This window comes from Rhinopithecus bieti, unplaced genomic scaffold (assembly GCF_001698545.2).
Source record: "Rhinopithecus bieti isolate Rb0 unplaced genomic scaffold, ASM169854v2 scaffold_35856, whole genome shotgun sequence".
Taxonomy (NCBI): Eukaryota; Metazoa; Chordata; class Mammalia; order Primates; family Cercopithecidae; genus Rhinopithecus; species Rhinopithecus bieti.
The window spans coordinates 2,407,243-2,418,281 of NW_016815820.1; the positions used below are offsets into that span (position 1 = coordinate 2,407,243).

At 50.7% G+C, this 11,039-nt stretch overlaps 1 protein-coding gene across 1 annotated transcript; it reads left to right on the forward strand.

The window, feature by feature from the left end:
• The first annotated feature begins 936 nt into the window (after window positions 1–936).
• GIP (gastric inhibitory polypeptide) lies at window positions 937–9,749 on the forward strand. Its single transcript, XM_017853863.1, has 5 exons — window positions 937–1,016; window positions 2,282–2,388; window positions 5,389–5,559; window positions 8,809–8,901; window positions 9,644–9,749. Exons 2-5 carry the CDS (start codon window positions 2,303–2,305, stop codon window positions 9,747–9,749), a joined length of 456 nt encoding a protein of 151 aa, XP_017709352.1. The 5' UTR covers window positions 937–1,016; window positions 2,282–2,302.
• The last annotated feature ends 1,290 nt before the right edge of the window (window positions 9,750–11,039 follow it).

The following is an 11,039-nucleotide window of genomic DNA, read 5'->3' on the forward strand; positions in this document are numbered from 1 at the left end:
TTTTTTTTTTTTTTGAGATGGAGTCTCGCTTTGTTGCCCCGGCTGGAGTGCAGTGGTGCCATCTCGGCTCACTGCAACGTGCGCTTCCCGGGTTCACACCATTCTCCTGTCTCAGTCTCCCGAGTAGCTGGGACTACAGGCGCCCACCACCACACCTGGCTAATTTTTTGTATTTTTAGTAGAGACATGGTTTCACTGTGTTAGCCAGGATGGTCTCGATCTCCTGACCTCATGATCCACCCACCTCGGACTCCCAAAGTGCTGGGATTACAGGTGTGAGCCACTGCGCCCAGCCCCCTTTCTTTTTTCTTTTCTTTTTTTTTTTTTTGAGACAGAATCTCGCTTTGTTGCCCATGCTGGAGTGTAGTGAACTCGATCTCGGCTCACTGCAACTTCTGCCTCCCAGGTTCAAGTGATTCTCTTGCCTCAGCCTCCCGAGTAGCTGTGATTACAGCTGTGCACCACCATGCCCGACTAATTTTTGTATTTTTAGTAGAGACAGGGTTTCAGCATGTTGGCCAGGCTGGTCTCGAACCCCTGACCTCAGGTGATCCACTTGTCTCAGCCTCCCAAGTGCTGGGATTATAGGCGTGATTCATTGTGCCTGGCCTACAAGCACCCTTTCTAACTGAGGGCAACTGTAAAGGAAGTAGGGCATAGAAGAAGAGTAGTGGGCCCTTTGCCCAGAAGAGAGGAGGAGGAAGAAAAAAGGGGGTACTTAGGGTACCCTACCCACAGGCAGGCCCCAGACAACAGCTGGAGATAGCCAAATGTTAATCACCAATTAGCACAGTTCAGGTGGAAAGGGCAACTCTATTATGTGTAAAATGGACTTAATGTGGCAGGAGCTGTGGGCTTAATTTCTTGAGATAAGATGCTTTTAGGCTAATCAGCAGGTCTATGCCTAATATAAAGGAGCTGGGGCCTGATTTCTTCAGCAGGCTCAGAAGGTCCAGAAGGCAGGGAAAAGAGACCCCTATCTGTCTTTCTTCTGAAAGAGCTGGAAAGGAAGTCTGGTAAGAGAAGTGGAGACAGGGATGGATGAGATGACCTGAGAGTGGGTGGATCTTGGCAACCCTGAGATGCTCAGCAGCCCTGGCATCTTACTTTTCTCTTCCTCTATATGAGACGTGAGAAGATAGCCAGGTGTGGTGCCTCATGCCTGTAATCCCAATACTTTGGGAGCCGAGGTAGGAGGATCATTTGAGCACAGGAGTTCAAGACCAGCCTGGGCAATAGAGGGAAACTCGATCTCTATACAAAATTTTAAAAATTAGCTGGCCATGGTGGTACATGCCTGTGGTGCTAGGTACTTGGGAGGGTGAAGTGAGAGTTTTGCCTGAGCCCAGGAGGTTGAGGCTGCAGTGAGCCATGATTGTGTCACTGCACTCCAACCTGGGTGACAGAGCGAAACCCTTTCTCAAAAAAAGAGAAAGAGAAATGAGAAGCTAGCTCTGATGGTTTGTTTGTTTGTTTGTTTGTTTGTTTGTTTAGAGATGGAGTCTCGCTCTGTCACCCAGGCTGGAGTGCACTGGCCCGATCTTGGCTCACTGCAACCTCTTCCTCCCAGGTTCAAGCGATTCTTGTGCCTCAGCCTGCTGAATAGCTGGGATTACAGGCGCACACCACCACACCTGACTAATTTTTGTCTTATGTAGAGACAGGATTTCACCATGTCGGCCAGGCTGGTCTCAAACTCCTGATCTCAAGTGATCCATCCACCTGGGCTTCCCAAAGTGCTGGGATTACAGGCATGAACCACTACACTCAGCCTGGTCCATCTCTTGGTCAGGTTCCATGTCCCTTCTAGTCACTAACTCCAGCAGACGGCACCCCTCACCTTCCCCCAAGGTGTTGCCCCAGGCTCTTAGAAAAGATTCAAAGTGGCCCAATGCGATGGCACACGCCTGTAATCCCAGCACTTTGGGAGGCCCAGGTGGGCGAATCACGAGGTCAGGAGTTCGAGACCAGCTTGGCCAATATGGTGAAACCCTGTCTCTACTAAAAATACAAAAATTAGCCAGGCGTGGCAGCACATACCTGTAGTCCAGGCTACTTGGGAGCCTGAGGCAGAAGAATGGCTTGAACCCAGGAGGTGGAGATTGCAGTGAGCCAAGATTGTGCCACTGCACTCCTGTCTGGACAACAGAGCAAGACTCCATCTCAAAAAAAAAAAAAAAAGGAAAAGAAAAGGTCCAAACCTCAAGGCTTTGCTCGTCCCCAGCTTTCAGAGCCCCTACTGGTTGCTCTCTCAGCATGTCCTGGCTTTTTTCTGTCTTAGCTCAGGAAATAACCTTGGAAGATGGTGGCCATGAAGACCTTCGCTCTGCTGCTGCTGTCCCTGTTCCTGGCAGTGGGACTAGGAGAGAAGAAAGAGGGTCACTCCAGGTAGGAGTGGTGAGAGGGAAGGGATGGGGAAGAGGAGGGGCTAGGATGACAGGTTCTGGATTTGTTTCAAGTGGGAGGTGAGAAAGGGAAGGAATCCAGGCTAAGAAGTAGGAAGCTCCAGGGAAATACCTGCCGGCAATGTGAGTGCAAAGTGAGCACCGAGCCAGAGAGGATTTATTGTGTTCCACTGTTACAGTGGGAGAGACTATGGTTAGATCTCTGGAGGGACTTCCTGGTGGTTAATTGTCCGAAGATGAGTCTCCCTTCCCAATGAATGCTTTATTCATTTATGCATGTTTGCTTCTTTCTTTTCTTCTTTTTTATTTTTTTGAGACAGAATCTCGCTCTGTCGCCCAGACTGGAGTGCAGTGGTGTTATCACAGCTCACTGCAGCCTCTGCCTGCCAGGCTCAAGTATCCTCCCACCTCAGCCTCCCGAGCAGCTAGGGCCACAGGCGCGAACCAACATGCTCGGCTACTTTTTGAATTTTTTGTAGAGATGAGGTTTCACCATGTTACCCAGGCTTATGAACATTCTTTCTTTTTTTTTTTTTTTTGAGATGGAATCTTGCTCTGTCACCCAGGCCGGAGTGTGGTGGCATAATCTCAGCTCACTGCAACCTCTCCCTCCTGAGTTCAAGCAATTTTCCCTGCCTCAGCTTCCCGAGTAGCTGGGATTACAGGTGCCTGGCAACACGCCTGGCTAATTTTTGTATTTTTAGTAGAGATGGGGTTTCACTATGTGGGCCAGGCTGATCTTAAACTCCTGACCTCAGATGATCTCTCCGCCTGAGCCTCCCAAAGTGCTGGGATTGAAGGCATGTAATCCCGTGNTTTTTTTTTGAGTCGGAGTCTCACTCTGTCGCCTAGGCTGGAGTGCAGTGGTGCAGTCTTGGCTCACTGTATCCTCTGCCTCTCCGGATCAAGCAATTCTCCTGCCTCAGCCTGGGATTACGGGCACCTACCACCACACCCAGCTAATTTTTTTGTATTTTTAGTAGAGACGGGGTTTTGCCATGTTGGCCAGGCTGGTCTTGAACTCCTGTCCTCAAGTGATCCACCCGCCTCGGCCTCCCAAAGTGCTGGGATTACAGGCGTGAGCCACAATGCCCGGCCATTATGCATGCTTTCAATCAAATTTTAGAGAGGGCCTCCTCTGTACCAGGCACAAGGGATGTATGTGAACATTGGTCCACAAATGCCTCCTGCCTTCATGAAGCACACAGACCCAAGGGGGAAATAAACCAAGAACCATATAGGCATGTTGCAAATCATCATGAGTACTGTGTGGAAAAGCGGAGAATATGACCAGCGAATATAGCAGGGGGCTCAGACTGTGTTTTCAGGACCAAGAAATAACTAGTTTGAGTAGAGTTGGGCTTTCTCAGGTGCAAGGACAAACCATATGCCCACATAAATTTGGCATATGTAATTTGTAAATTTGAGGCACAGATGTCAGAACACGTACAAGAAGAGAACAGTATCATGTAGATGTTTCTTTCTTTTTTTTTTTTTTGAGATAGAGTCTCGCTCTGTTGCCCAGGCTGGGGTGCAGTGGCTCGATCTCGGCTCACTGCAACCTCCGCCTCTCGTGTTCAATCTATTCTCTGCCTTAGCCTGTCAAGCAGCTGGGATTACAGGCACCCACCACCACGCCCTGCTAATTTTTGTATTTTTAGTAGAGATGGGGTTTCACCATCTTGGCCATGCTGGTCTTGAACTCCTGACCTTGTGATCCACCTGCCTGGGCCTCCGAAAGTGCTGGGATTACAGGCGTGAGCTACTGCGCCTGGCCCGTATCACATACATGTTAAGAACATAGATCTGAGCCCAGGTGGCCTGGGGTAAATCCTGGATCTGTTACCTATACGGAGTGGCAGATAATAAGATAATAATAAGGTAATCTCTGCACCTTGGTTTCTCCACTCACAAAATGGGGATATAACTAGAACCCACCTCATAGGATGTTGTGAGGATGAAATTATTTTATGGATTCAAGAGCTTATAAAGTGCCAGAGTCACAGTCAGTGCTTTTGTATGAGTTGACTATTATTACGGAATGTGAACCAAGAAATTGATCAGGAAGGGCCAGGGCAGGAGGAATAAAGGAGGGAATTGTGTGACTCAGTCCTTTCAGATGAGGGGGACCCCGATCCCTTTTTTTTTTTTTTTTTTTTTTTTGAGATGGAGTCTCGCTTTGTCACCTAGGCTGGAGTGTAGTGGCGTGATCTCAGCTCACTGCAAGCTGTGCCTCCTGGGTTCATGCCATTCTCCTGCCTCAGCCTCCCAAGTAGCTGGGACTACAGGCGCCCACCACCACACCCGGCTAATTTTTTGTCCTTTTAGTAGAGATGGGGTTTCACCGTGTTAGCCAGGATGGTCTTGATCTCCTTACTTCATGATCCGCCCGCCTTGGCCTCCCAAAGTGCTGGGATTACAGGTTGTGAGCCACTGCGCCCAGCTTTCTTTCTTTTTTTTTTTTTGAGACGAAGTTTCACTCTTGTTCCCTAGGCTGGAGTGCAATGGCACAATTTCGGCTCACTGCAACCTCCACCTCCCGGGTTCAAGTGATTCTCCTGCCTCAGCCTCCTGAATAGCTGGGATTACAGGCATGTGCCACCACACCTGGCTAAATTTTGTATTTTTAGTAGAGACGGGATTTCTCCATATTGGTCAGGCTGGTCTCGATCCCGACCTCAGGTGATCCGCCTGCCTTGGCCTCCCAAAGTGCAGGGATTACAGGCATGAGCCACCGCGCCTGGCCCCTGATCCCTTTTTGGCCAGAATCTAGAGCCACACACACTGAGGCTACAGGAAGTGGGCCCTGGAGCTGAGGATAAAGCCTGGGGTGGGGTGGGGTGGGGGAGTGGATCTGCAGGGAGTCTCCATAAAAACGGACTCGTTTGTTTTCAAGTGTCTGCCTCCTGTCAGTGATAGTCATTTATCCTAGCATTGTGATTCTCCCCCCATCTCTGCCCCTTCTCTGCACCCTTATTTCCAGCCTTCTCCCCTCCCTGCCTGTCGGATCTCATGCTAAGGTGAGCAGCCCTCAACCTCGAGGCCCCAGGTACGCCGAAGGGACTTTCATCAGTGACTATAGTATTGCCATGGACAAGATTCACCAACAAGACTTCGTAAACTGGCTGCTGGCCCAAAAGGGGAAGAAGAATGAGTGAGTCGTTGCTTATGCTCCTCCTGTTCCCTGTGCTGGGCTCTGGACTCTGCCTTCCTACCTTCAGAGGAGGACATCGGCTGTGGCCACACAGGCCACGTGATGCACAACCCCAGGTGGCATCTTTCTTTTTCTTCTTTCTTTTCTTTTCTTTTTTTTTGAGACAGAGTTTTGCTCTTGTTGCCCAGGCTGGAGTGCAATAGCACAATCTTGGCTCACCACAACCTCCACCTCCTGGATTCAAGCGATTCTCCTGCCTCAGCCTCCCGAGTAGCTAGGATTACAGGCATGCATCACCATGCCCAGCCAATTTTTTTTTTTTTTTTTTTTTTTTTTTTTTTTGAGACGGAGTCTCGCTCTGTCACCCAGCCCAGGCTGGAGTGCAGTGGCCGGATCTCCGCTCACTGCAAGCTCCGCCTCCCGGGTTCACGCCATTCTCCTGCCTCAGCCTCCCTGGTAGCTGGGATTACAGGCGCCGCCACCTCGCCCGGCTAGTTTTTCTCTTTTTTTGTATTTTTAGTAGAGACGGGGTTTCACTGTGTTAGCCAGGATGGTCTCGATCTCCTGACCTCGTGATCCGCCCGTCTCGGCCAAAGTGCTGGGATTACAGGCTTGAGCCACCGTGCCCGGCCTATTTTTTTTTCTTTTGAGATGAAGTGTAGCTCTGTTGCCCAGGCTAGAGTGCAGTGGCTGGATTTTGGCTCACTGCAACCTCCGCCTCCTGGGTTCAAGCGATTCTTCTGCCTCAGCCTCCTGAGTAGCTGGGACTACAGGCGTGTGCCACCATGCCTGGCTAATTTTTTTTTTTTTTTTAGTAGAGNCTGCCTCAGCCTCCCTGGTAGCTGGGATTACAGGCGCCGCCACCTCGCCCGGCTAGTTTTTCTCTTTTTTTGTATTTTTAGTAGAGACGGGGTTTCACTGTGTTAGCCAGGATGGTCTCGATCTCCTGACCTCGTGATCCGCCCGTCTCGGCCAAAGTGCTGGGATTACAGGCTTGAGCCACCGTGCCCGGCCTATTTTTTTTTCTTTTGAGATGAAGTGTAGCTCTGTTGCCCAGGCTAGAGTGCAGTGGCTGGATTTTGGCTCACTGCAACCTCCGCCTCCTGGGTTCAAGCGATTCTTCTGCCTCAGCCTCCTGAGTAGCTGGGACTACAGGCGTGTGCCACCATGCCTGGGCTTATTTTTTTTTTTTTTTTTAGTAGAGACAGGGTTTCACCATGCTGACCAGTCTGGTTCTCGAACTCCTGACCTCATGATCCACCTGCCTCAGCCTCCCAAAGTGCTGGGATTATAGGCATGAGCCACCGTGCCTGGCCTAATTTTGTATTTTTAGTAGAGATGGGGTTTCTCCATGTTGGTCAGGCTGGTCTCGAACTCCTGACCTCAGGTGATCTACCTGCCTTGGCCTCCCAAAGTGCTGGGATTACAGGCGTGAGCCACTGCACCCACCCTGGGTGGCACCTTTCACTAGGCAAGGATGGGGAGTTAGACATGGTAGCTCTGGCCAGGACCCTGACTTGGGCACCAGTCTAGGCTAGGGGTAGAGACCAGGGCTATTCCCTAATCCTTTACTTCTTTTTTTTTCTCTTTTTTTTTTTTTTTTTTTTTTTTTTTGAGACGGAGTCTCGCTCTGTCGCCCAGGCTGGAGTGCAGTGGCACGATCTCGGCTCACTGCAAGCTCCGCCTCCCGGGTTCATGCCATTCTCCTGCCTCAGCCTCCCGAGTAGCTGGGACTACAGGCACCCACCATGCACGGCTAATTTTTTTGTATTTTTTTAGTAGAGACGGGGTTTCACCATGTTAGCCAGGATGGTCTCGATCTCCTGACCCTGTGATCTGCCCGCCTTGGCCTCCCAAAGTGCTAGGATTACAGGCGTGAGCCACCGCACCCAGCCTCCCTTCTTTTTTTGAGACAGGATCTCTCTCTGTCACACAGACTGGAGTGCAGCGGCACCATCATGGCTCACTGTAGCCTTGACCTCCTGGGCTCAAGCAATCCTCCCACCTCAGCCTCCCAAGTAGTTGTGACTACAGCCTCACAACACCATGCCTGGCTAATTTTTAAAATTATTTGTAGAGACAGAGTCTTACTATGTTGCCCAGGCTATTCTCAAACTCCTGGGCTTAAGTGATCCCCACTCACATTGGCCTCCCAAAGTGCTGAGATTACAATTGTGAGCCACTGTGCTGGCCCTAATCCTTTACTTCTAAGGGAAGAAGTCAGAAGATGTATGGGAGCTCAGAGAGGAGCCCCAGGGGTCTGAGGATGAAGGGAGGGAGAGATGAGCTCCTAATGACTGCTTGCTTGGCGATGGCCACTTCAGACTTTGAAAACAGGATTGGCTAGGGCCGGGCCCAGTAGCTCACACCTGTAATCCCAGCACTTTGGGAGGCTGAGGCGGGCAGATCATGAGGTCAGGAGATTGAGGCCCTCCTGGCCAACATGGTGAAACCCCGTCTCTACTAAAAGTACAAAGATTAGCTGGGTGTGGTGGCACATGCCTATAATTCCAGCTACTCAGGAGGCTGAGGCATGATAATTGCTTGAACTCTGAAGGCGGACGTTGCAGTGAGCTGAGATCGCACCACTGTACCCCAGCCTGGCAACAGAGTGAGACTCTGTCTCAAAAAAAAAAAAAGGAAAGAAAATAGGATTGGCTGTGTACCGTGGCTCATGCCTGTAATCCCAACACTTTGGGAGGCCCAGGTAGGTGGACTGTCTGAGCCCATGAGTTCATTCGAGACCAGCCTGGGCAACAAGGCAAACAAAAAGTACAAAAATTAGCTGGGTGTGGTGTGGTAATGCCTGCCTGTAGTTTCAGCTACTCAGGAGGCTAAGATGGGAAGATGGCTTGAGCCTGGGAGGCAGAGGTTGCAGTGAGCCGAGATGGTGCCCCTGCACTCCATTCTGGGCAATACAGCCAGACCCTATCTCTCTCTCTCTCTCTCTCTCTCTCTCTCTCTCTCTCTCTCACACACACACACACACACACACACACACACACACACACAAAAGTGAAGAGAAGATGAACTGTCCTTATCCTTCTCCCTGCTCTATGCCAAGTCTCTTTCCCCGCTTGGTAGATTTTGAAAAGCTGTTCACTGGTGGAGGCAGCTGAAGGCCACCATTGGGTGGGCTTGAGTGGAGAAAGGTACCCTCTGCTTTTGGGGTTGAGGTACTAAAAGATTCAAGAGTCTCTAGACTGGAGTCTCCACAGCTTGCCCACTCTCTAATCTATATCTTCCCAGCTGGAAACACAACATCACCCAGAGGGAGGCTCGGGCACTCCAGCTGGCCAGTCAAGCTAATAGGAAGGAGGAGGAGGCAGTGGAGCCACAGAGGTGAGTCAAGGCGCAGAGGGAAGGGAGGCAGCCGAGCCTCCTGCCCCGCTCCCACCTTGTTGTTCTCTCTCCCTGACCCCAGAGCAGAGCAAGGACCCGTGATAAGCATCCTCTTCCTCTCAAGAGTTCAAAGAGGGGTCTTCATTGAGCAAACTCCTGGAGGTCAGCCCAAGCTTAAGGAAGAAGCCTTGGAGGAACAGGGGAGGGGTGCTAGGAGGGGTTTCAGGGACAGGGTTTCTAAGATTGATGACTTCATACACAGCAGAGTCACTGAGTCAGGAGAAGGGCAGGAAAGAAGAGACCTCAGGTTCTGGCCTCACCACCTCTCCCTGCCAAACTTCGGGAAGGCTGTTTGTGAAAGAGTGGGGGATCTTCCCAGGCCCACTCCCCTGAAATCAGTTATCCCCTCTCTGAATGGCACAGGTCATTTCAAAAAGTGAATGTGCCCAAAGTACTCTCTGCATTCTGGAACACTTGCAGAGGTGGATGGGCGGAATATCTCACACCAGAATTCTGTTTGACTCTCCCTGTAGGAAGAGTCCATATTCCTCAGGCAGGCAGCGCTGGGTGGGGCTGGCAGAAAGGAGGCTCCAGATCTCAGAGCTGAGCCAACAGAGAGGCAGCTGTGTTGGCTCCCTCCCCCCATCCGTGGCTGCCCCTCAGTGGTGTCCCCAGTCCTGTGTTTACTCTCTTTGGGCGCGGCTCAGGCTAAAACAGTCAGCCAGAGGCTGTTACCTTGCAGCTCCCCACCCAAGAACCCCAGCGATGAAGATTTGCTGCGGGACTTGCTGATTCAAGAGCTGTTGGCCTGCTTGGTGGATCAGAAAAACCTCTGCAGGCGCAGGTAGGGGAACGTGGTGTTGCACAGCAGTTCTAACTTGAGCTTGGGCATCAGACATGGATTCAGATCTTTGCCCCTCCACATGCTGGCTGTTTACGTAGCCTTTCTGAACCTCAATGTTTTCATTAAAATCAGAGGTATAGAATCATTTAACGGGATGTTGTGAGCTTTAAGTAAGAGAATGCAAGTGGAAAAATACAAAGAAAAAAACAAAAGAAAATAAAGACAATTCAAATGGAGACCTGAGGGCCACCTTTGAGGAGTAATAAGAGCTCTGCAAGGTTAGCAGCTCTGATTACTATTTGTTCTTTCTCACTCCTCCAGGTGAGGTGCTGCTCTCCCCTGCCTATCCCTACCCACTGAGCTGAGCCCATCCTGTGCCCTGCCTGTCCCCAGTCCTACCCACCGAGCTGAGCCCCATCCTGTTCTCAGCTTTCCCTCTGTACCCTTGGGCCATGGCACCTTCCTGGTGATGGGAAACTGCATAGTTGGAGGCATGTTTCCTTTCTCTGTGGCCATTGGTGGCTTCAATGGTCTCTTGAATCCACCTCATCAGCTAGAAAATTCTTCAGTCCATTCCTTATGTCTCAGAATTGAGGGACTAAATATTATGAAGAGACCTGTCCTCCTAAAGGGTGAGACAGGATCCTCATGATGCAGGGGGGCACGGAAACCAAAACACTTCAGACACTGATACTGAGCAGCTAGGGAGGGATTGAGGGACCAAATCTGGAACAGGAACCTCAGGAGGGGAAGAAGGGACAGGAGCGTGAGTAGATCCATGAAGAGGGTGTGAGAAAATCTCCGTAGGAAGGTGGGTAACGGTCTCTGTACTTTTGTGAATTATTCGGATTACTTATTAAAATGGTGATTTGATGGGGCAAAGGTGGGAGCACTGCTTGAGGCCAGGAGTTCAAGACTGCAGTGATCTATGATTACATCCGTAAATAGTCACCGCACTCCAGCTTGGGCACCACAGTGAGACTATCTCTTAAAAAATAAGTAAAATTGGCCGGGCGCGGTGGCTCAAGCCTGTAATCCCAGCACTTTGGGAGGCCGAGACGGGCGGATCACGAGGTCAGGAGATCAAGACCATCCTGGCTAACCCGGTGAAACCCCGTCTCTACTAAAAAATACAAAAACTAGCCGGGCAAGGTGGCGGGTGCCTGTAATCCCAGCTACTCGGGAGGCTGAGGCAGGAGAATAGCGTAAACCCAGGACGCGGAGCTTGCAGTGAGCTGAGATCTGGCCACTGCACTCCAGCCTGGGCGACAGAGCAAGACTCTGTCTCAAAAAA

Coding starts and splice junctions, on each gene's coding strand:
- GIP (XM_017853863.1), top strand. CDS start 2,303: ATGGTGGCCATGAAGACCTTCGCTCTGCTGCTGCTGTCCCTGTTCCTG. Junction 2,389..5,388: donor AAGAAAGAGGGTCACTCCAG/GTAGGAGTGGTG, acceptor CCTTATTTCCAG/CCTTCTCCCCTCCCTGCCTG. Junction 5,560..8,808: donor CAAAAGGGGAAGAAGAATGA/GTGAGTCGTTGC, acceptor ATATCTTCCCAG/CTGGAAACACAACATCACCC.